The sequence below is a fragment of the Hemitrygon akajei genome, unplaced genomic scaffold, assembly GCF_048418815.1.
Source record: "Hemitrygon akajei unplaced genomic scaffold, sHemAka1.3 Scf000154, whole genome shotgun sequence".
Classification (NCBI taxonomy): Eukaryota; Metazoa; Chordata; class Chondrichthyes; order Myliobatiformes; family Dasyatidae; genus Hemitrygon; species Hemitrygon akajei.
In genome coordinates, this window is record NW_027332040.1 from 637,585 (window position 1) to 662,444 (window position 24,860).

The 24,860-nt window shown below is 46.8% G+C and overlaps 2 protein-coding genes across 2 annotated transcripts; both read right to left on the reverse strand.

Annotated features, from left to right (window-relative positions):
* Positions 1 to 4,231: 4,231 nt before the first annotated feature.
* LOC140724035 (endogenous retrovirus group 3 member 1 Env polyprotein-like) lies at positions 4,232 to 11,944 on the reverse strand. Its single transcript, XM_073038528.1, has 2 exons — positions 11,199 to 11,944; positions 4,232 to 6,751 (listed from the first exon to the last, which is right to left on the reverse strand). The coding sequence occupies exon 2, from the start codon at positions 5,700 to 5,702 to the stop codon at positions 4,788 to 4,790; it is 915 nt and encodes a 304-aa protein (XP_072894629.1). The 5' UTR covers positions 5,703 to 6,751; positions 11,199 to 11,944; the 3' UTR covers positions 4,232 to 4,787.
* A 6,891-nt stretch (positions 11,945 to 18,835) lies between these two features.
* LOC140724033 (uncharacterized) lies at positions 18,836 to 23,707 on the reverse strand. The gene is made up of 2 exons (XM_073038520.1): positions 22,402 to 23,707; positions 18,836 to 21,645 (listed from the first exon to the last, which is right to left on the reverse strand). The coding sequence occupies exons 1-2, from the start codon at positions 23,182 to 23,184 to the stop codon at positions 20,635 to 20,637; spliced, it is 1,794 nt and encodes a 597-aa protein (XP_072894621.1). The 5' UTR covers positions 23,185 to 23,707; the 3' UTR covers positions 18,836 to 20,634.
* Between the last annotated feature and the right edge of the window lie 1,153 nt (positions 23,708 to 24,860).

Consider the following 24,860-nt stretch of genomic DNA (forward strand, 5'->3'; position numbering starts at 1 on the left):
AATGTCAGAAGCAGGGGCAGGGGTTGTGTCTCCATCAGCCCCTCAGTGAGATGGTTCAAGTTACAATGTGCAGGGATGAAAGCACAGTGTTTTGGGGCAGATTTCGTCACTGATTCTGTCACAGTGAGAGGGTTAGTTTTGCTGTGAGGAAGCAATATTAATGGAAGAAGACACAGGAACTTCATCAATTGCCAGTTGTTCAGTAGAAGTGACCAATCTATGTTACCTTGAGAGAAACAGATACTTGCAGTGGCGACAAAGGGATGCAGTCTGGTTTATTTCAGGTTGGACAGGGGTGTGGAGTTTTGAGATCAATCCCTTGTGGTGCCACCATCGTTAATTTAGTGTGTCCAGAGTGGAGGGCCACACAGCACAGAAACAGGCCTTTGGCCGGCCATACCTGTTCTGACCATCCACTCACTGTCTACACTTATCAGCACTTGGTTCATAGCCGACTGTATCTCAGCAGTTTCAATGCTCATCCACTTTGTAAGTGTTGTGAAGGGACCTGCCTCCACCACCACCTCGGACAGTGTGTTCCAGATTTCAACTACCCTCTGAGTGAAAAATCTCTTCCTCAGATCCCTCTAAACCTCTTCATCCTCTGCTTAAATTTGTGCCCTCTGATCTGTGACACGTCTGTCCCAGGATCGAGGCTGATATGGGCATCAGTGAGGCCTTTGATACGGTTCAGCATGGGAAGTTGCTGTGGAAAGTTAGATCACATGGGATCCAGGGAGAGCTGGCTCACTGGATGCACGGTTGCCTTGATGGTAGGAAGCAGAGAGTGATGGTGGGAGGCTGTTTATTGGACTCAAGGCCCAGCCTAGTGAGGATCCCCAGGGTTACAGCCATTGCTTTCATTATTCATTGATATTTAATTATATTTGCATTTGCACAGTTTGTTGAATTCTATGCTCTACTTCAGGGGTGTCAAACTCATTTTAGATCACGGGCCAGATTGAGCAAAATACAGCTTCATGCGGGCCGGATCAGACGGACGCGTGCGAACGCAGCTTTCGTTGCCTCCGTTTTTTCAGCCTGCTCTCATGTGTCTCAGTCTCTGCTATAACTACAAAGTGTTTCACTTTACAAATTCCGTTTCTTATGAAGAAGACTGCCGAGCAAGACTGCCGAATAAACACTAAAAACCCTGAAAACCTGGTACCTGAATAAACTCAGTATTAGCCATATCATACGCCATAGGCGCTTCGATTACTGGGGCCAGCTTTAATAGTAATTAGATATTATCTCGCGGGCCAAAGATAATTCCACCGCGGGCCGCATTTGGCCCGCGGGCCTTGAGTTTGACATATATCCTCCCACAAACCCCTGTATAAAGGCGATTGGAGGCACTGCTCCTCGTTCAGTCTCCAGGATGTTGTGTGGTGGTTGCTTGCTGCTGACGGTGCTTTCTTCCAGCCAGTAAAAGCCTACCTTGACTCATGTCTCTGAGAGTTATTGATGGTGCATCAGATAGCCAGAGGCTTTTTTCCCAGGACGGAAATGGCTAACACGAGTGGGCATGGGTTTAAGCTGCTTGGAAGTAGGCACAGGGGAGACGTCAGAGCCAAGTTTTTTACACAAAGAGTGGTGTCTGTGTGCGGAATACGCTGCCAGCGACGGTGGTAGATGCTAATACAATAGGGTCTTTTAAGAGATTCTTAGATTGGTACATAGAGCCTTGAAAAATAGAGGGCTATGAGGTAGGGTAATTCTAGGCAGTTTCTAGAGTAGGTTACATGGTCGGCACAACATTGTGGGCCGAAGGTCATGTAATGTGTTGTAGATTTCTGTGATTCTCTGAAATTCAAGGGAAATCTCTTCTCCGACGAACTGGTGACCAGTTGCAACCTGTCATCACGGGGAGAGTGAGAGGTGAACAGCAGGAATAGATTTTGATATACTGATACGGAACAGAAATATGGGCTGGGACCAGATTGGCCGAGTGGTCTTTCTAGTGTACATTGTGAGTGTGGTAGAGACAGTAAGTACCTGAGACAGGGGATTTGATACAGAACTGATTCAACATTCAGAGATCCACAATATTAAACATCAGTCCTGGGTCCGATGAGCAGCCGCAAGAACTGCCGAATCTGACAGTAACAGTCCCTCATGAACCTGCAGCTTCATTCAGTCACCGTGAAGGTTAAACATTTAACACGGAGCTGGCCACCGCCCAAATAGGAAAAACACCGGCAAACGCTGCGGTCGGCAAGACGCAGGAGGTTCACCGTAGCGCCAATAGTGGCCGGAGGTCTGTATGGCGCCACCAGTGGCTGTAGGTCTGCACATCACCACCTGTGGCCGGAGGGCGGAGGGACAACGGAGAGGTAAATCACAAACGACGAAGTCTGCAGATGCTGGAAATACAGAGCAACACACACAAAAATGCTGGCGGAACTCAGCAGGCCGGGCAGCATCTATCGAAAAGTGAACCCTCCTTCAGGATTGAAATGGAATGGGGGAATTATGTGAAAAAATCGGGGCAGGCGAGGAAATATCTGGCTGAAAGGTGATAGGTGAAGCCAGGTAGGTGGGAAAGCTCGAGCAGAAGAAAATAGAATCTAATAGGAGAGGAGAGTGGAGAATAGGAGCAGTGGCCCCAGAGAGACGTGATAAGCACGTGAGAGGACGTGAAAAGTCAGAGAGGAAGAAAGGGAGTGAGAGGGAGGGAGATTTGTTCACCGGAAGGAGAAATCGATATTCTTGCCAACAGGTGGTGGTGGTGGGGGGGGGGGGGGTGTTACCCGAACGGAATATAAGGTGCAGGTCCTGGACCCTGAGGGTGACCACAGCTTAGCACAAGAGGCGGCGATGGGTTGACACGTCGGGACGGGAATGGGAATCGGAATCTAATTGAAAATGTTTGGACACCGGGAAGTCCCGCTGGGAGCGGATAGTTCAAAGATCAGTTTATTATGAAAGCAGGTATCCATAAACAATTCTCGCGGGTTTTTTTCTTCTCCAGACAACCACAAAACAAAGAAAGAGCATGAAAGTCGTTCAGAGAGAAAAATCAAACTCCCACCCCACCCCCCGCATCAAAAAGAACGGCATCCCGATCATCAAACCCCAAAACCCACCCCCAAGCACAGAAGGGAACAATAACATTGAACCGACCCCCCAAAATACAACCCTACCCCGCACAACTGCGGAGGAGCTGGTGTCACCAGTGTAGAGGCGGCCGCATCGGGAGCAGCGGACACAATAGGCGACCCCGGAAGATTCACAGGTGAAGTGTCGCCTCACCTGGAAGGATGTTTGGACAACAGAGAGAGTTCGGCCGTCCGGCCCATTCACTGTGACACCCCGAACTCCACATCAAATCCGTCCAAACGAATCTGGGCGAACTTTAATGACCAATAAATATAATTCCTCTCAGCGATCAGCTGTCTGAATGAATGACTGACTTTAAAGAGGAAGGGGTGTCTATGGTCCACATTGTCAGGGTGTTGAGTTTACCAGGAGACAAAGACTGCAGGGACGAGAGATTTTCTGTTGACTAATACACTGTGTGTGGACCCCGCTGGCAATTCTGGTGGTGTGACCCGAATCGAGACAAACACCACGCTGCCCACTCCACCAACAGCACGGCACAGCCGGACACATAACAGGGACTTTACATCTCACAACACTGGATTCATTGAAGAAACCCGTGATTAATGTTGTTGTCCCACTGAAATCATCACAAACGTCCATTCAGGTGTTTTCAAATGGGAGCGCTCTCCCACGGGTGACGTCACATAGGTGAATCCACGCGACTGACGTCACACATAGGTCCCCACACCGGGACCTGCCCTCGCGTGCGCGGTGTTTACGTCACCCGCGCGCTGGAGAGCTCGAGCTTTATCGGTTTAACGGCTGAGCTACCAATCACGTGACCATCCCCTCCCCCACCGCTGAAAAACAAAGTTTCAAGAGCTGCGCTTTTTCCATTGGTGCGCAGGAATGTCAATCACTGGTTACACCCAATAGCGGAAGCGGACAAGCCGAGAGGGCGTTACCCCGCTGAGTTCGTCTCTCGCTGCGGTGCCGGAGTCTGGACAGAGTGGAACAAATCTCAATGTAAATGTCCGCTTTCTGATTTCTATTTCCCTCCGAGGGATGGTGGGGAGTTTGTGCAGCGTCTCCTGCGGCCGGAGTCTGATGTATCACTGAGAGGTAGGAGGAGACCGCTCGGCCCGTCGGTTTGATACTGTCAGAAATAACTCACACCATGAGTCTCAGCAAACTGCAAAGCGGCAAAGCTTTATTTTTCACGAGTCTGCAGAGTCGGACCCAAAACTGCTCCAGCAGTATTGAGCCCAGAGCATTACATTTCACTTCCTTTTATACAGTTTCAAGTAGGTTATCACGTGTCCCTCAGTTGCTGTATCATTCCTACAATTATTCATAGTCAACTCCACTCTCCCCCTCCCCACAGGCTTGTACATTTCGGGGGTCACATACACATTTTCTCATATCCTCTGTCCTTGGAGTTAGCCATCCGCAGAGCCATGTCTGCCAAGTTTTCAAAACACTCATCGGCCTTGGAGTTAGCCACAAGAGTACAGCTTATCTCCATCTGTTTCATCCACCTCCGCTCTCAGCTCCTAGCTCAATGACTCCTTTTTAGTTCTTCATGATTACCACAAGGTACAGATTGTACCTATACAGTTTTGCAAGAATCTTATATCCTTATTTAGCAATGTGTCAGCATATGTTTTGTAAGCTTAGATCTTAGCACAGTCTAACCTTAACCCTTTCTCTTCTTACAATTCCACCCTTTTTCTTTTTAGAGTGTGCTAAGGATTTGTCCAGGGATTCCACTCTTCCAGTTCTCTGCCTCGTTGCAACAGCATTTTAGCCGGGTCAGCTGGGTTCCCTGGCTGCATTACCTGTACTACTACTCGCGTTATTAATGCTCTCAAGCAGGGTATTAAGCATGGTAATATGATTATCATTATGAGTATTCCGCCAAATATTAACAGGGCTATTCGCCACCAGCTTCCTCCCAGCAGACTATCCAGCCAACTCAGGTTCCCTAAGGATCTCCAAGTTTGTACTGGCACATGGGCCAACTTCCGAATTTTGTCGGATATTTTCAACACTGCCTTTCCATTATCATTTATCTTTAGGCAACAGTTTGTCAGATTGAACTTTCCACAGACCCCTCCCTCGGAGGCCAATAGGTAATCCAATGCTAATCGATTTTGGTATATGGCTGTTCTCATCTGGCTTTGCTGCTCAGCCAGCAATTCCAGAGCCAATGCGGTTTGGTTGGTGATCACCTCTACTACAGCTTGTAGGCGTATTATTCGATTTAACATATATACCGGGGTTCGGTAACCCCATGACCCATCCTGGGCCCAAGTTGCTGGTCCGTAATATTCAATGATGCGTGCTGGAGGCCACTCGTCGCCCCATTCTCCCACCTTTATCTCCCGCTTCTCCCTTCTCAGTGAGTCAAATAACTTGATTCCCAATTCCCTATCTTCATCCTGGGGTAGGAGGAAGAACTCTGGCCTTATAAGGCCTAAGAAACAAACTCCTCCCCATCCTTTCGGCAATTTGGTGTATGCCTGATTCCCACAAATCCAGAACAGACCTTCTGGGACAAATCCTCCTTTCCTTGCTTTCCGCCAGGCTTTCCAAACACTGGGAATTCCTTCGTACGGGTTATGCCCACTGCAATTCCAGATTCCCGAATTGTTTCCCATAGCCGTACAATTGTCCTTTGCCCCTTTAGTTATGTACCAAGTCGGCTCCTCGGGCCACCAAGTGGCATTATTTTTTTGTTTTAGCCAACTTTATACTCTGACATGGGCTTTCTCCTACTTTCACCTTCCCTTTTCTTTCTACACATACTTGTCCTTCCGGATAGTTTGTTAACTTCCATTCTTGCGTCCTCCCAGTCCTTTTCTTATCCCAATCATGAGCCAATAGCTCCCACACACTCAAACTCTCACCTATCCATGGCCATTGCTCGCTCATGTGGGGTCCCCCACAAACCCAACAGTCACTTACATTTAAACTTGTAGCTATTCGAGTTGCTAAGTCTATAAACAGGTTTTCCTTCATTTCCGGTCTTGTTTTTCCATAGGTTCCCCATTCTTCTCTGACTCCACCAAACTCTGCCCTTCCTTTTTCTTTCCTTTCACATATCCATTCTGTCTCAGGGCATGTACTTTCTCGTACACTCCAACTTCTCCCTTCTCCTTTTTCTTCTCTCACTGATCCACCGGGGTATCCCCTGTTCTTTCTCAGGGTATATTTTATTCCTCCCTCTTCACATTCCTCTTTTTCTTTTCCATAACATTGGTCATTTACATGTGAATGTGACACAAGGGCCCCGGGTCGTTCTTTTCCTTTCTCCAAAACTCGGTTCCTACACTTGTCACATTTCCCTTCTATTTTTCCCACATACAGAATTAAATATATTACAGTCAATAATGTAACAGTCCACATTGAGTTCATTTTTGTTGCCTTTTCAGTTTCACCACCAACGGTTCTTCACTGGGAACACAGGTCCACTCCGTGTGTCCCTCAGGCTTAACTGGTCCCTTTATTCTGGATGCGTGGGTCCACCCTTTCTCTTTTGTTCGTACGGCCGCCTCGGTGGTTAACAGGACCTGGAAAGGGCCTTCCCACTGTGGTTGTAACTTCTCCGGCTTCCAGGTCCGTACCAGAACCCAATCTCCAGGCACGATCTGATGTAAAGCAAAGTCGAGCGGCGGAGTCTGGGCCAAGAGACCCTTCTTCCGCAGTTCTGCAAAGGAACGAGATAGTGCCAGTAAATAGTTCCTTATAAAAATATCACCCCCTTGTAGCGTGGGGTACCCTTCTACCTTATTCCAATACGGGAGTCCAAACAGCATTTCATAGGGGGAGATTCCTATATCCTTCCTGGGTGCTGTTCGGATTCTTAACAGGGCGATGGGGAGACACTTAGTCCAGGGTAACTTGGTTTCTAGCATTAATTTGGTCAATTGCGCCTTTAAGGTACTGTTCATCCTTTCCACCCGTCCCGAACTCTGGGGATGCCACGGGGTATGGTATTTCCATTGGATACTCAATGCATCACAAATCAACTGGTGCGTCTTGGAGGCAAAGTGTGTCCCTCTGTCCGAGTCTATGGACCCCATGATCCCATATCTGGGGATTATGTTTTCTAGTAGTATTCGGGCTACTGTAGGCGCATCGGCCTTTGTGGTCGGGTATGCTTCCACCCAGTGGGTAAAATGATCCACTATTACTAACAGGTACTTCCATCTCTGCACTGAGGGTAGTTCGGTAAAGTCGATCTGGACTCTATGGAACGGTCTCATGGCCAGTGGCTGGCCACCTCTTGGAGTGGATCGCATCACTTTCTTGTTTATCCGCTGGCACGTCGGACATCCAGTTATCTCTTGCTGGGCCAGTGTGTATATTCCTTTGCATACATAGTCCCTCAGAATTGTGTCGCACATGGCCTGTACTCCCCAGTGGGTTTGATGGTGCAACTGTTGGAGGATGTTGCGGGTTACTTCCTTATTTAGTACCTGTCTCCCATCCGGGACCGTCCATTTACCATCAGTGTCTTTTCGGGCTCCTAGTTGGTTCATGCTATCAATCTCTATTTGGGTAAACATAGGTTGTTTAGTAAGTCCTTCCCTCACTGGTATCAAGGTCAGGAGTTGGATCGGGTCTTCAACGGCTGCTCGTTTGGCCTCCCCATCGGCTAGACGGTTCCCTACTGCTTCAGGTGTTGATCCTTTTTGGTGTCCGGGTACATGTACTACCGCAATCTCATTTGGTAGGGCCAGGGCTTCCAATGTCATACTTATCATTTGCTCGTGTGCCAGTCCCTTTCCTCTGGCCGTTATCAGTCCTCTTTCTTTCCATATCTTCCCAAAGGTATGTACTATCCCATAGGCGTACTTAGAGTCAGTGTATATTGTTCCGATCCTCTTCTCCAATATCCTCAGAGCCCTCTGGAGTGCGTATAATTCGCATGACTGGGCCGACCAGTTTCCCGGTAATCTCCCGGACTCCACTATTCTTTCAGTCTCTCCGTCAATGATGGCATATCCGCTGTGCCGTACTCCATCAATACATCGTGAGGATCCATCTATATACAATTCCTGTCCTTCTCCCAGGGGAACTTCCTGTAAGTCCTCCCGGCTCTTTGTTTGCAAGTCCAGCAATTCAATACAGTCGTGTTCTGACTCCTTTTCTTCTAGTCCTCCATAGAGGAACTGGGCTGGGTTGCAACTGGAATCCTTTGCGAAGTTTAGGTCTTCTCCGGTCATCAGTATAGTTTCGTACTTTAGAATGCGGGAGTCAGTGAGCCACCGATGTGCCTTCTGGGCTAGTAGGGTGCTGACCGAGTGGGGAGAATGCACTGTGATCTTCCCTCCAAAGGTTAGTTTCCGGGCTTCCTCTACCAATACCGCTGTCGCTGCCACTGCTTGGATACAGGTGGGCCATCCACGCGATACCGGGTCTAACATTTTTGACAGGAAAGCCACGGGTTGCCGCTTTCCTCCTCTTAGTTGGGTGAGTACCCCTTGGGCCATTCCTTCGGCATTGTTGACGTACAGCTGGAATGGTTTTTCCAGGGCTGGCAAGACTAACACCGGAGCACGGATCAATTGCCCCTTGATATAGTTGAATTTTTGCTCCTCTTCCTTTGTCCATTTTACTGTTTGCTCATCTTGCCCGAGTTTATCATACAGAAATTTCACCAGGGGAGTATAATTCTCAATCCAGATTCGACAATACCCCACTAACCCCAGGAACTGTCGTATCTCCTTCTTGGTACGAGGTAGCGACATCCCTGTTATTCCAGCTATCCTTTCTGGGGTAATGCTTCGCTGTCCCTTACTGACCCGGTGTCCCAGATACCTTACTTCCTTTTCCACGAATTGTAACTTTTTCTTGGAGACCCGTAGCCCCTTTTTCCCTAGGAAGTTCAGTAATCTGATGGTATCTTCCTGCACCCCTTTCTGTGTTGGCCCGGATAGTAATAAATCATCCACATACTGTAGCAGTTGGTTCTCTGGAGCACATTGGAATTCCGCTAGTACTTGCTCCAAGACCTGCCCGAATAGGTTAGGTGACTCAGTGAATCCTTGCGGCAGGACCGTCCATCTGAGTTGTCTTTTCCGCCCTGTTGTAGGATTTTCCCATTCAAACGCAAACATGTCCCAACTGCTTTCTTCTAGCGGGCAACTCCAGAAAGCATCTTTTAGATCTATTACACTGAACCATTCATGGTCAGGGGAGATTTTACTCATCAGGGTGTACGGGTTGGGTACTACCGGGTATCGGGTCTGGACTACTGCATTTAGACCCCGCAGGTCTTGTACCATCCGATAAGTCCCGTCCGGCTTTCGCACCGGGAGGATGGGGGTATTATATGGCGACATACATTCTTCCAGCAGTCCATCTGCGATCAGCCCTTCAATTACCGGCTGCAGCCCTTTTCTTCCTTCCATCGCAATGGGATACTGCTTCCTCCTTACTGGGCGACCGTCCGGTAGCAAGGTGATCTGTAGAGGGCTGATGTTCAATCCTCCCCTATTTCCCTCTCTATACCACACCTCGGGCTCTATTTTCTGGTCGTCCTCTTCTTTTAATGCGAATAATTTTACTATTATTTCTCCATTGTTCGGCACTGTTCCAATGCCCAGTTGCACTTGCAGGTCCCTTCCTAATAGGTTAAATCCTGCCGAGGGCAGCAGGAGAAGGTCCTGCCTTGTTGCCCTTTCTTCATATCCGACTTCCACATTGTCCACAATGGGCACTTGTATCGTTTTTCCTCCGATACCGGATACCTTCATTACTCTTGTTCCTGTTCGGGCGCCGGGAGGTATCTGGATTACACTGGATCTTTCAGCACCCGAATCTACCATAAAGGTTGTATCTGACCCTTGGGGACCTAATTTCAGATTTACCAGGGGTTCCTGTCGATAGTTTCTTCTCCCCAAGGGTAGGAACCCCCGACCCCCCTAGTCTTCGTCCTCCATCATGGCATATGACCTGACCTCTCGCCGATACTTAGGACATTCCCGTTTAAAATGTCCTTCCTCGTTACAGTGGAAGCATCTTAGAGTCCTTCGCGTTTTCCTTCCTGGTTCTTGGCCATTGCCTCGGTCTGACCACGTTCCCCTCTTTTCCCTGTTTTCCGTGGTTACCTGCCGCACTGTCTGGACCATGATCCTAGCGGTCTTTCTCTGTTTCTCCTCATCTCTTCTTACAAACACCTTCTGTGCTTCTCGCAGTAATTCGCTCAAGGGTTTTGAATTCCAGTCCTCTATCTTTTCTAGCTTTTTCCGAATATCTGGCCAAGCTTTTGATACAAATTCTACCCTGATTAACTGTTGTCCCACCTCTGTCTCCGGGTCTACCCCCGCATATTGTTGCATATTTTTCCGAATTCTATCCAGGAAGTCAGTTGGGGTCTCATCGGGGTTCTGGTGGCTTCCGAACGCCTTAGTGAAGTTATGACCCTTGGGGACCGCTTGTCTTATTCCCTTTATCAGGAATTCCCTCATGTCTCTCATGTTTCCTTGACCTTCTCCGGTCTGCTTATCCCAGTTCGGGTTTAACAGGGGAAACTTAGGTTCCCCGGCATTCCCCTTCTCCTTTCTCTCTCTCCTCTTCCGCCTGCCGTTGCGGATCATCCGGATGCGGAGCACTGGCAGCTTGTTCGGGCTGCTGGGGCCGGGGAACATAAGGGGGAGGTAGATGATTCAACACTTCCCAAGGAGGCTCTTCCTCCTTAGTTTTAGTTTCTAGTTTAAAACTTCTTGCGGAGTCTCCTGGTCCGGGAACCCAGCAAGAGGCATACTCATTTTCTTCCTCTCTCACATTTGGTTTAGAGTTTACATATATGTTTAAGGCCTGTCTAACCCAATCCTCATCTGACCCAAATGGTGGCCACCATACCGAGGACCCTTTTATTGGCTGTTTGGACCATAATTTGCAATATTCTACCATTCTCTTTTTCTGCTTTCCCTTTGTTCGTCCATATCCCCATCCTGCAAACATTCTACCGAGGGGGCTATCAGGAGGTACCTTCGGGAACAAACCCGAACTCTCCGGCTCCTCTTCCTTTGAGCTTCCCCCTCCCATTATTCCCTTCCCGGCCCGGTTCTTTTTACTCTAGGTGTCGTCACACCTACTTTACCCGGTCACACCCACCTAGATCTCAGTTAGCTAGTCTCACTTACCCGGTGTGCCGTAGAACCGTCTCCTTTCCTCCCTGCTTTGCCGCCTTGCGCTGTCCGGATCTCACTCGCTCAAGCCGTTTCAGACGACGAGCAAGGAATCAGGGACTGCCGAACTCGGCAGGGTGCACCTTCTCCGATGTCCTTCCTCTCGCCCTCCACGACCGGAGTGGGGATCCCGGACGAGACCCCCAGCTGTCAGAAATAACTCACACCATGAGTCTCAGCAAACTGCAAAGCGGCAAAGCTTTATTTTTCACGAGTCTGCAGAGTCGGACCCAAAACTGCTCCAGCAGTATTGAGCCCAGAGCATTACATTTCACTTCCTTTTATACAGTTTCAAGTAGGTTATCACGTGTCCCTCAGTTGCTGTATCATTCCTACAATTATTCATAGTCAACTCCACTCTCCCCCTCCCCACAGGCTTGTACATTTCGGGGGTCACATACACATTTTCTCATATCCTCTGTCCTTGGAGTTAGCCATCCGCAGAGCCATGTCTGCCAAGTTTTCAAAACACTCATCGGCCTTGGAGTTAGCCACAAGAGTACAGCTTATCTCCATCTGTTTCATCCACCTCCGCTCTCAGCTCCTAGCTCAATGACTCCTTTTTAGTTCTTCATGATTACCACAAGGTACAGATTGTACCTATACAGTTTTGCAAGAATCTTATATCCTTATTTAGCAATGTGTCAGCATATGTTTTGTAAGCTTAGATCTTAGCACAGTCTAACCTTAACCCTTTCTCTTCTTACCCCGGGGTGAGGAGAGGGAGAGGGGGATTTTACTGAAAGGATGAAGATGGTGAGAGACGGGTCGGACAGGATGTTTGTCCCGGTGGGGACAGGAGGGGCTCATCTGTGGAAATGTCTGAGACCACGGTGGTGGCGAGCAGAGGGATTCACCACATTGGGGAGGCAAACACCGGCAGACTGTTGCCCTGCAAGCGGGGCCAGTGGTCCGGGCAAAGTGACAATTATTTGTCTTTGTTGAGACTGTCCCTGGAATATGGTGTAAAATCCCGATCCCCATACTAACACGGGTTATACAGACCAAAGAACAAACTGCCGGAGGAACTCAGTGGGTCGGGCAGCATCTGTGGAGGGAAATGGACCGTCAACATTTCGGGCCGAGACCCTCCCTCTGGACTGAGAGTGGACGGGAAATAGTCAGAGAAAAGAGGTGAGGGGTGGGGATGGGGCAAGAGCTGGGGAGTGAGAGGTGGATCCAGGTGAGGGGGGAGGTGGGAAGGTGGAAATAGTGACGGGGGGGGGGAGGTGAGTGTTTGGGGCAACACCGGGCTGCAGAAGGTGGTAATTAATTCCATAGAGGATTAACAAAGAGGTTAGAGAGTATTTGTTATAGAGAGTGTAATGAAGATTCACCAGACTGATCCCTGGAGTGGTGGGTCATCATCAGATGGAGAAAGATCAAATGTGATAAACCTTTCATTTAGAGAATCGAGGACTGACGTGAACACATTGCAATGCACAACATCATTACCGGTTGAACCAGGGATCCCAGTCTTTGAAAAAGGGGATGGACTGTCCCGGACTGAGATGAGGGGAAATGTCTCCACTCCGCGGGTTGTGAATGTCTGTAAGTCCCCACCACAGAGGGCGGTGAAGACTCAGTGATTGTCCTCACATAAAACAGAGGCCGGCAGATGTGTGGAGATCGAAGGGATCGAGGAAATGAGGATCGGGCAGAAACATGTGGCTGAGATGGGAGAGCAGCCGCCATCTTGTTGATGGTTAGAGGGGCTGAATGGCCTCCTCCTGCTGTTTCTCACTTGATGTCTCAGTGTTCCTGTCCAGTGAGGCTGGAGGAATGTGAATAGACTGATTTAAATGAAACCTGCACACTTCCTGTATGGGTCTGAATTGTGTGTTGTACCGGGATGTGAATCGAGCCCATGACTCTGTGACCAGGGCGGTGGAGGGAAAGGGATGGGGAAGATATGGAGGGAAAAACTAAATATGTATCTGGTGTAAATATGGAATACTGTGGGAAATGCGGCGGATGGGTCGGGCAGCGTGTGAGGGTGAGGAGCAGAGTCACTGGTTCAGGTGGTTGACCCTCCAACCGCCACCTGATCCCGTTTCCTGTTCACGTTTCTCTGCAGCATCTGCGGGTCACTGCTCTACGTGTACGTGTAGCTTCATCTTTCACCCGTACAGACAAGGCAGTGAGATCCGGATCTGTCACTTCCTCTCATGGTGGGTGGACAATGTTCTTTTTCTGCAATATTTTCAGCATGTTTCATTCCACTGCTTTACCTGCTGAAGTGCAGCCGATGTTTCTGGATGTGTGACCCATTTATGTGAGAATTTAGCCTTTTGATTTATCTCAGCTTCTCATAAATGTGTACAGTTCAGCGAAGCTTCACTCTAGAATTTCTAAAGCAACAACCCAGTCAGTCAAATAGTTCCTCACAATTAAAATAGTTATTACATTTTTTGTACTACTTATATAATTTAACTATTTAATATGTATATTCTTATTTAAAATAACAATTGTCAATATCTATTGTTATGAATTAGGTTCTACTGCTGCCGCAGAGACAACAAATTTCATGACATATGCTGGTGCTATTAAACCCGATTCTGATATTGATATGGGAGACCCACCACCGGTCACCTGATCCCAGTTACCGTAGATCGTAATGCGAGGTTGAGGCCTTTTCCATTTATTTGCATTCCTCAGAAAAGGCAACAGTTAAGTTTCCTTCTGTGATTCCAAAGCAGAAGCTCAGTCTGTCTAATATTTCCACACAATTAAAATGGGGATATTGTTTATTATCATCACGTACTGAGCTACAGTGAAAATCTTGCCTGACGTACCAGCCACACAGATCAATACATTACGACAGTACATTGAGTTGATATACGACAAGACAATAACTGTAACAAAGCATTATGGCTGCAGAGAAAGTGCAGTGCAGATAGACATATGGTGCAGGGTCACGTCGAGTTACACTGTGAGGTCGAGTCCATTTTATCATACATTTGGCTTATAACCGCAGACAGGAAGCTGACCTTGAGCCTGGTGGTACGCACTTTAAGGCTTTTGTATAACTTCCTTGAAGGGAGAGCAGGTTTGCAGCAAGAATGTCCAGGTTGTGAGGATCTTTGAGTTCATATCCTGCTTTTCTGAGGTAGGGGAAGTGTAGGAAGAGTCCATGGAGGGGAGGCTTGTTTCTCTGATGTTCTCTGTTCTCCAAAGCTCTCTGCAGTTCCTTTCAGTCATGGGCAGAGCAGTAGCCATACGAAGGCGTGAAGTATCGACAAGAAGCTCAGAGACATCGGCCTTCGCCCTGTCTTGTGTAGCTGGATCTTGCACTTCCTGTCAGATCGCCAGCAGGTGCTAAGTGTGGACTCCCTCACTTCTGTCTCTCTGACCCTCAGAACACATACCCCTCAGGGCTGTCTCCTTTACTCTGTCTTGTGTAGCTGGATCTTGCACTTCCTGTCAGATCGCCAGCAGGTGCTAAGTGTGGACTCCCTCACCTCTCTCTCTCTGACCCTCAGAACACATACCCCACAGGGTTGTCTCCCTGGCTCCCTCCTTTACTCTCTGATATGCATCTGTTTTTGTTACTGCATTTACCTTTCCATAATCAGTGCAAAATCTAGCAGTGTTATGCATATATAGGTGTAAATATATATTTCCCAAACTTAGCTGGTAAATGATGCAGTCTTACGCTGGTGTGGTAAGGATATTTAGTTTAGTTCACGGGATTGAAGTGAGTGAGAGATCTGGCATCCAAACAGGTGTCGTCGACTCTCTTCCAATGTCCTCCAAATCTTCCAAGTTAGCCAAACATGACCAGCTAAAGAGCACCGTCTTCAAGTGACAGTCTACCAACCCAGGCAAGGGTTTCCAGCAGATTTCACAGGGTCGCTCTTACACGCACTAATAGTCACAGACTGATTCCTCTTATCTGATCCTCAAACCCCTCCCACCCCCCCCCCCCGTGGGCATTTAAAACTTCAGTGACAACTCTTCCCACTAGCCTTTGTGTGTCTGCCTGTCCTAAAAAACAAACAGCAACACTCCTTTAAATACCATTGTGCTGAACACCAGCTGTCCATCATGCAGGCCCTCCGCTCTATCTGTCTCTGTAACAAGCTGCTTGTGCTCTTCTCTCTCTCTCTTTTACAGACATGGTTCTTGGAGGCACAGTCCATAATCACAGGTCTAATAATACCATTGTTCAGCATATATTCAATTTCTTGCTCAACCAATTTACACTTTTCTACCTTCATGCAATATGGGTGTTGTTTAATCAGTTTGGCTGGTCCGAAATCTACGTCGTGTACTGAGACCGCGGTTTGCTTGGGAACATTGGGAAATAAACCTTTAAACTTCAGAATTAATTTCTTCAGCTGTTGTTGTTGCTTTGGCTGCAGATGAGCCAACTTATTATCAATGTTTTCTTGAACAACCGAGTTCATTAGCCTAACTGGGACCGTGTTTGGCTTGTGAAAAGTCTCAGATGAGTTAATTGTTTCATTCTCAGGGTTGCCAGATTCATATGTTTTGATAATAAAACCCACAGATGGTGCCTGCTTGTCAAAATAAGTCTGTATCGTATTTATGTGTAGCACCTGTGTTGGTTTGCATCGGTCGGGTGTCTTAATAACATAATTCACATAATTAACAAGAGACTATTTCATACGGTCCACTGAATTTCGCCTTAACTGGATTCATCCACATTGGAAATAAGGCAAGCACCTTACCCCCCACCTGGTATTTTCTTTCACAAGCCTGCTTATCAAACCAAAACTTCATTTTGCTTTGAGAAATCTATAAGTTTTGTCTTGCTAGGCTACAGGACTGGTGTAGTTTGTTTTTGCACTTCAAAACATAGTCTAAGAAGTTAACATGTACATCCCATCAATCCACTGTTCCGTTAACAAGGTCAAAGGTCCCCTCACGCAGTGTACTGACTCTCTTACTGTGAACAAAAAAAATATATTCCTTCATCCCAGTATTTTCCATTTTCAACACAGTATGTCTTATTCATTTTTTTGAGGGTAGAATGAAATCTATCTAAAGCCCCTTGTGATTCCGGATGGTATGAAGATGATGTAATTCATTTAGCTCCCAGTTCATAAACCACCTGCTGGAATAAACCAGATGTAAAATTACTTCCTTGATCAGACTGGATTGCTTTAGGCAAACCAAATAGAGTAAAAAACTTGGTAAGAGCCTTCGTCACAGTTTGAGCTTTAATATTCCTGAGAGGTATTGCCTCTGGGAATCTGGATGAGTTACTCATAATAGTTAGCAAATACCGATGGCCAGCTTTAGTCTTTGGCAATGGGCCAATACAATCCACTATAACTTTGGAAAAGGGTTCACTGAATGCAGGTATAGGCCGGAGTGGGGCCACTGGGGTGACCTGATTAGGTTTATCCACAACTTGACAAGGGTGACAGGTTCTGCAAAAGGTCATAACATCTTTCCTCAAATTAGGCAGTAAAATTCCTTCATAATCCTGTTTAGTTTTATTCACTCCAAAATGGCCACCTAAGGGCATACTGTGGGCCAGAGTTAACATTTCTATCCTATAAACTTTAGGAACTACAATTCGGTGAACAACTGTCCGTTCCTCACTCACAGGTATAGCAGGTGGCCTCCACTTCCTCATTAACACTCCATCCTTGAGATAATAACTGACTTGCATTTCCTTAATCTCATCATCTCAGAGAGCTGTTTCTTTTAAAACTTCAATCTCAGTGTCTCGGTTCTGTTCTGCTATAAACTCCTTCCTAGACAGGGATAAGTCCTTCTCATCACACTTGCTACCTGAATCCTGTTGAAACATTGAAGGCAGAAAAGTCCCTGACAGGTCAGCATTACCTGAATCCCGATTTTGGCTATCACTGGTATCAGAATCATGTTGCAGAGAACTGTCTGCGTCGGCAGACTTTTTAGCCACACTTGGGAGTTACTGCACAGGAAGGATAAATGTTAAAATCCATCTGTCGGTCACCAGTCGTTGGCTTAGTTGTCAATTGCACTGCCGGAACTACTTTACCATCTGCCAGGTCATTCCCTAACAGCAAAGTAACATCTTCCACTGGTAAACTGGAGCATAATCCAATCTTAACAGGTCTGGAAACCAACCCTGACTGTAAAGTTACCTTGTGCAACGGCACAGAAGCCCCAATGCCTTTAATAAAATGCCGCTCCCAATGCCTTTAATAAGATTTACCTCACCAGTGTTAGTCTCATCACCAAACTTTAGAACGCTAATATAAGTGACAGAGAAGCCCCAGTATCTCAAAGATTTTCACTGGTACTGGGGTTGACCGTTCCTTTACTTATACAAACCCATCTAACATAAAATGATTGAATCCCTTCTTAACTTGGTCAGTCCTCTCAGTTCTTAACTGAGCTTCAACAGAATGTTCAGAACCCTGTGGGTTTATAGGTGCTTCAACATACTGAACACAGGCATTTGGGACTGCCTCCTTTTTCTTTTTCTTCTTCAGGATAGAACAGTTAGCCATCATATGAGCAGCTTCTTGCAATAGTAACAAGAAAGACCAGAATATTTCTCCTTCAACTGCTTCCCTACATCCTTACTCGTGTCACTAGTCCCAGCTTTAATTTCTGGTTTACCCTGGTGATCCCTGCTACTCTTTTTGGAAACTCTTATTCTGGGTAAATTTAACATTATGAGTTAAAGCGAACTCATCTGCTAATCTAGCAGACTCCTGCAATGTAGCAGCATCCTTTTCATCTAAATACATCTTTATGTCATCAGGGACGCACCTTTTGAATTCTTCAATTACAACCAACTCTTTCAAGCTGTTAAAATCATCATTTATATTTTTATATCTGCACCAGCCAAAACACAAACTTCTCACAAGAAAATTCCATATAAGTCTGGTTCACAGATTTCCTTGAATTTCTAAACTTTTGCCTGTATGATTCTGGGACCAACTTGTAAGTTTGAGCACAGCCTGTTTCACTATGTCATAATCAGCTGCTTCATCAACTGTCAAAGCAGAATAGGCTTGCTGAGCCTTCCCCTCAATTACACATTGTAAGAGAATAGGCCAACCCTTTTTGGCCACTTTAAACTCTGAGCAACCTTCTCAAAATGCTGAAAGTATTTATCAACCTCTGCCTCGTCAAGTGGAGGTACCAATTTAACTTCCCGACTGTCCTCAAACTTATCACCAGTGTCTAACGCTAGACCCCTTTGCTGCAATCTCTCTATCTTTTCCAGCTCGAACACCCTCTGTCTTTCTGCTTCCTCCCTCTGTTTTTCTGCCTCTCTGGCCTCAAACTGCCTCTGCCTTTCCGCAGCCTCCATCTTTAATTTTTCTAACTTGTGCTGGAGCTCAAGCTCACTAGGTTTACGTTCAGGAAACACCTCCAACTCTTCCACTTTAAACACACCTCAGATACATGATGTTCAGCTATAATCCTCTGCATCTGTGCCTTCCTCATTGTCAATTTCACCTTAGCAAGTTTAAACCTTTTCACAATACACAACAACACGATCCTTCTGGCGTCCTCTAATGCCTCAGAGGTTGGTGCTTCCAGACATTTATCAACATCCATTGCTGCTGATTTTGCACACACAAATAAATCACAAGGGATTTCCCCAATGAAATCAATAATTAATTAATCAACACGCCCTCAAATTTGTTCATATCCCAGATGCAGGCCCCAATTTTGTTATGAACAAATATTTAGAAACTAAAGCTTTAGAAATTAACCAGCAACAATAGACTACTCCTGGAGCCTAGTTTTGATGTTAAAACCACTATCTTTATTAGTATTTACTTATAATAAAGTAAATTAAGCAAGATAAACAAAAGTTAACAGTTTTATGTGTATATATGTGTGTAAATTGTTACGTACCCCAAAACTGGGTCACTTACCAGCAAAGATAGAGAGGTCCGTTGAAGTCTGATGGTACTATTTTTAACAGTATTTATTGATAAAAATACACAAAAATAATCTCAATGCAAACATACAGATATATACGTCATCAATACTAAATCTAAAAGCGCGGGTATAATAATAATAATCAATAAGAAATAACTCTATCGTTGTGTAGGGGATAATGTATTGTCCGATGGAAATATAAAAGTCACTCAAGTTCATGCAGGCTGCAGCCTTTTGTTGGAGTCAAGAGAGACAGATGTTTTAAACTTGCCTGCTTTCCTTTTTATGATGTCGATCCTTCGAGAGTTCTGTTTTTGTAGTCGGTCCTTTAGCTAAGCCGTTCCGTGGAAAACTCGTCATCCGAGCAAGGATGGACACACACACAAGTCACCACCGGCAGTCGCTATTAAACGCTGTCACGGGATTTCTATCGTTTCTCCTGGTGCGTCTAAAGGGGTTGTTCCCCAGACCCTCTTTTATCCTTACTCACGGGGTCTCAGATGTCAATCAGGTTGGGATGATGCAATCCCTCAGCCAGCCCCCTCGGCTCATTCCCTGAGGGCTTCAAATAAATAGTACAGTACTCAATACACAATTCCGTCTCCAAGAGACAATGGTCATTTCCCGTGGCTTTGTATCGCTGAGGGGCCAGGACATTCCAAACCCCATGTGGATTCTGCGTGTCTTTCTCTCATTTCCTGCGTCTCCTGACCTGAATTAATAGCGATCTTGCGATTCTCAAAAAGGTGGGGGCTACTTTGTACCCTTCAGCCCCTCAGAGTTGGGGCACAGGCGTAACAAAATATAACTCCCAAACTATTGAGCTCGGGGGAAACAAGGCTTAGAGTCATGAGATGGTAAAGTATGGAAGTTCAGTTCATCCACGGAATAGGTGATGAGAGAGAGATATTTGTAATCCAGGGTAAATGTCGAGAGAAGGCAATTACGTCGATTTCCAAAGGTTCCATTGTGGTGAAACGAGAGAACAGTTGCTGTAGATTTTATGCTTCATCGTTTCAAATCCACATACGAATTATCACCGAAAGTGACTTGTCACAATGGGTATCGCCTTCAAGTGAATTATCACACCACACCCAGCCAAGCGTTAACACATAAGTAGTCTTCACAGGATACCCCAAATCCGATCCACACCTATGGATCAAATGAGGTGATAACCACACATTCGATGTATGGTGAATCAACACTTAACCCACCCTTGTGGGCATAGGAAAGCTCTAAACAGTGACCCTTGGCCACTAGTTCCCTGGTTTCGATCCTTCCATTTTTCCTCCTTCATCTGCATCTGACTCTGAGTGTCTGAGTCCTCGGTTAAAACTAAACAAGCTGTGAGCGATGTAAACAAGCTGCAAGCCCAACTGATTTGCCTTCTTAATCACTCTCTCTCTTAAAATGAATGTCCTCAGCAAGCAAAAGTAAGGAATTAATAAGAATGTGAACTGACTGGTGTGCCAGTAGTTGGGATGACTGAATGAATCCTTTCCAACATTCTGAGCAGGTGAATAGTTCAAAATGTGTGAACTGACTGGTGTTTCTGTAGGGTGCAGGACTGAGTGAATCCCTTCCCACAGACAGAGCAGGTGAACGGTTTCTCCCCAGTGTGAACTCGATGATGTACCTTCAGTTTAGATGACCGAGTGAATCCCTTCCCACAGACTGAGCAGGTGAACGGTTTCTCCCCAGTGTGAACTCGATGATGTACCTTCAGTTTAGATGACCGAGTGAATCCCTTTCCACAGACTGAGCAGGTGAACGGTTTCTCCTCAGTGTGAACTGACTGATGACTCAGCAGGTTGGATGACGAAGTGAATCCCTTCCCACAGACTGAGCAGGTGAACGGTTTCTCCCCAGTGTGAACTCGCTGATGCTTCTGCAGGCTGGATGACTGAGTGAATCCCTTCCCACATTCTGAGCAGGTGAATGGCTTCTCCCCAGTGTGAACTCGCTGGTGTCTCAGTAGGTTAGATGACTGAGTGAATCCCTTCCCACAGACTGAGCAGGTGAATGGTTTCTCCCCAGTGTGAACTCGCTGATGTACGTTCAGTTTAGATGATTCAGTGAATCCATTCCCACACACTGAGCAGGTGAACGGTTTCTCCCCGGTGTGAACTGAGTGATGTCTCTGCAGGCTGGATGACAAAGTGAATTTCTTCCCACACACTGAGCAGATGAACGGTTTCTCCCCAGTGTGAACTGACTGATGTCCCTGCAGGCTGGATGAGTAAGTGAATCCCTTCCCACAGACTGAGCAGGTGAACGGTTTCTCCCCAGTGTGAACTCGCTGATGTACCTTCAGTTTAGATGATTCAGTGAATCCCTTCCCACAGACTGAGCAGGTGAACGGCTTCTCCCCAGTGTGAACTGACTGATGACTCAGCAGGTTGGATGACTGAGTGAATCCCTTCCCACACACTGAGCAGGTGAACGGTTTCTCCCCGGTGTGAACTGACTGATGTCTCTGCAGGCTGGATGACAAAGTGAATCCCTTCCCACAGACTGAGCAGGTGAACGGTTTCTCCTCAGTGTGAACTGACTGATGACTCAGCAGGTTGGATGACTGAGTGAATCCCTTCCCACAGACTGAGCAGGTGAACGGTTTCTCCCCGGTGTGAACTGACTGATGTCTCTGCAGGCTGGATAACAAAGTGAATCCCTTCCCACAGACTGAGCAGGTGAACGGTTTCTCCTCAGTGTGAACTGACTGATGTCTCTGCAGGCTGGATGACAAAGAGAATCCCTTCCCACAGACTGAGCAGGTGAACGGTTTCTCCCCAGTGTGAACTCGCTGATGTACCTTCAGTTTAGATGATTCAGTGAATCCCTTCCCACAGACTGAGCAAGTGAACGGCTTCTCCCCAGTGTGAACTTTCTGGTGTCTCTGTAGGGTGGATGAATCAGTGAATCTCTTCCCACATTCTGAGCAGGTGAATGGCTTCTCCCCAGTGTGAACTCGCTGGTGTGTCAGTAGGCTGGAAGAGTTGATGAATCTCTTCTCACAGACTGAGCAGTTGAACAGCTTCTCCCCAGTGTGAACTCGCTGGTGTGTCAGTAGGCTGGAAGAGTTGATGAATCCCTTCCCACAGTCTGAGCAGGTGAACGGACGCTCCCCGGTGTGAACTCGCTGGTGAGCCATTAGGTCAAATGACCGAGTGAATCCCTTCCCACAGTCTGAGCAGATGAACGTCTTCTCCCCAGTGTGAACTCGCTGATGTACCTTCAGTTTAGATGATTCAGTGAATCCCTTCCCACAGACTGAGTAGGTGAACGGCTTCACCCCAGTGTGAACTTTCTGGTGTCTCTGCAGGGTGGATGACTGAGTGAATCCGATCCCACAGACAGAGCAGGTGAACGGCCTCTCTCCAGTGTGAACTCGCTGATGTATCTGTAGGTGGGATGACCAAGTGAATCCCTTCCCACAGTCTGAGCAGGTAAACGGCCACTCCCCGGTGTGAACATGCTGGTGTCTCAGTAGGTGAGATGACCGAGTGAATCCCTTCCCACAGACTGAGCAGGTGAACGGTTTCTCCCCAGTGTGAACTGACTGATGTCTCTGCAGGCTGGATGACAAAGTGAATTTCTTCCCACAGACTGAGCAGGTGAACGGTTTCTCCCCAGTGTGAACTCGCTGATGTACCTTCAGTTTAGATGATTCAGTGAATCCCTTCCCACAGACTGAGCAGGTGAACGGCTTCTCCCCAGTGTGAACTCGCTGATGTACCTTCAGTTTAGATGATTCAGTGAATCCCTTCCCACAGACTGAGCAGGTGAACGGCTTCTCCCCAGTGTGAACTCGCTGATGTACCTTCAGTTTAGATGATTCAGTGAATCCCTTCCCACAGACTGAGCAGGTGAACGGCTTCTCCCCAGTGTGAACTCGCTGATGTACCTTCAGTTTAGATGATTCAGTGAATCCCTTCCCACAGACTGAGCAGGTGAACGGCTTCTCCCCAATGTGAACTTTCTGGTGTCTCTGTAGGGTGGATGACCGAGTGAATCTCATCCCACAGTCCGAGCAAGTGAATGGCCGCTCCCCGGTCTGAACTCGCTGGTGTGCCATCAGGTCAGATGACAGAGTGAATCCTTTCCCAGAAAATCAGCAGATGACCAGCTTCTGACTGGTGTGTCCACATGTGGGATGACAGACTAAGTGCTTTCTTACACACAGAACAGGTGAATGACCTTGCTCAGTGTGAACTTGCTGATGTACCTTCAGTTGAGGTGACTGTCTGAATCCATTCCCAATGTCTGAGCAGAAGAATGGGCTCTCCCCTGTGTAAAATGACGGGCGTGCCAGTTGGTCAAATGACTGAGTGAATCCTGCCCCGTAGTCTGATCAGGTAGGATGGTCGATTGAATCCCTTGCTTCACTTCTTAAATATCTAGACAGAGACAGGAAAACTGGTGTGCCATGTCTGAGCTTCCGGGAGACAAATTCCTTCTCGTTTTTAACCTGTAAAAAGATTTACAAAATCCATCAATGGGTGTAGGTCAACACTTCGGATGAGATTGCCAAGGTTTGAGTTGCCAAGGTTTGATCCAGCATCACACTGTTACAGTGAGGTTCCACCCAAGTTGCACAGAGAAATCATCTTCTAACTGGGCACAGTGCTGGTATCTGAAATAACCATCAATTTCCTGATGCTCTTCTTGTTTCTATAGGAATGGGGCATTTCTGTGGTCTCCAGTTTGTGCCTTGGCTCAGTTTGGCTCCCTCCATTGGTATTATTCCCTGTTCCTGCTGAGCTGCATGGGTGCCTGGCCACACAGTAACTGAAAAATTCTCACACAAATAGTCTTTCTTGACGTGCAGCTGGGATTTTCTTATATGTATTATTAACTTAAAGTGCCACAATTTTAATGCCTTATAAAAATTTCTTGCTGAGATGAATGGTTGGTCCGCACAGCTGTTAAAGGCTCTTGCAGAAAAGTACCAACAAAGAAACAGGCCCTTTGGGCTATCTAGCTTGTGCTAAACTATTTAAACTCCCCACTCCCACACCCCAACCCCAACCATTCAGGCACCTACACAAAACTCCTTAAATGTTGAAATCCAGCTCGCATTCACCATTTGTGTTGGCTGCTCATTCCACGCCCAGATGACCATCTGTGTGAAGAAGTTTCCCCTCATGTTCCCCTTAACATTTCACCTTTCACCCTTAACCCATGGCCTCTGGTTGTAGTTCCACACCATCTCCGTGGTAAAAGCCAACTTGCATTTTATCTATGCCCCTCTATCACAATCAAATCTCCCCTCAATCTTCTACATTCCAAGGAATAAAGTCCTAACCTGTTCAATTTTTCCTCGTAACCCAAGTCCTCCAGACCTGGCAAAATCCTTGTGAATTTTCTCTGAACTCTCGGAACCTCTTTTACAACTTTCATCTATCTACTGTTGTCAGTGCTTTGGTTCATGAAGGCCAATGGGCTGAAATCTTTCTTTCCGTCTCTATCTAACTGTGATACCACTTTTAGTGAATTACAGACTTGTATTCCCAGGTCCCTTTCCTCTACAACACTCCTCAGTGCCCAACCAGTCACTGTCTAAGACCTACACTGGTAGGTCCTACCAAAGTGCAACACCTCACACTTGTCTGCATTAAATTCCATTTTCCATTTCTCAAACCATTTTTCCAGCTGGTCCAGGTCGCACTGTAAGCCATGATAGTCTTCCTCGCTGTCCACTACACCCCAATCTTGGTGTCATCCACAAATTTACTGATCCAGTTAACCACA

Excerpts from the sequence above, each read along its gene's own strand:
- LOC140724033 (XM_073038520.1), bottom strand. The coding sequence starts at position 23,184 with ATGGCACACCAGCGAGTTCAGACCGGGGAGCGGCCATTCACTTGCTCG. Across the intron at positions 21,646-22,401 it reads ACCAGAAAGTTCACACTGGG|GAGAAACCGTTCACCTGCTC; the intron begins GTGAAGCCGTTC and ends GTTCACACTGAG.
- LOC140724035 (XM_073038528.1), bottom strand. The coding sequence starts at position 5,702 with ATGGGAAACAATTCGGGAATCTGGAATTGCAGTGGGCATAACCCGTAC.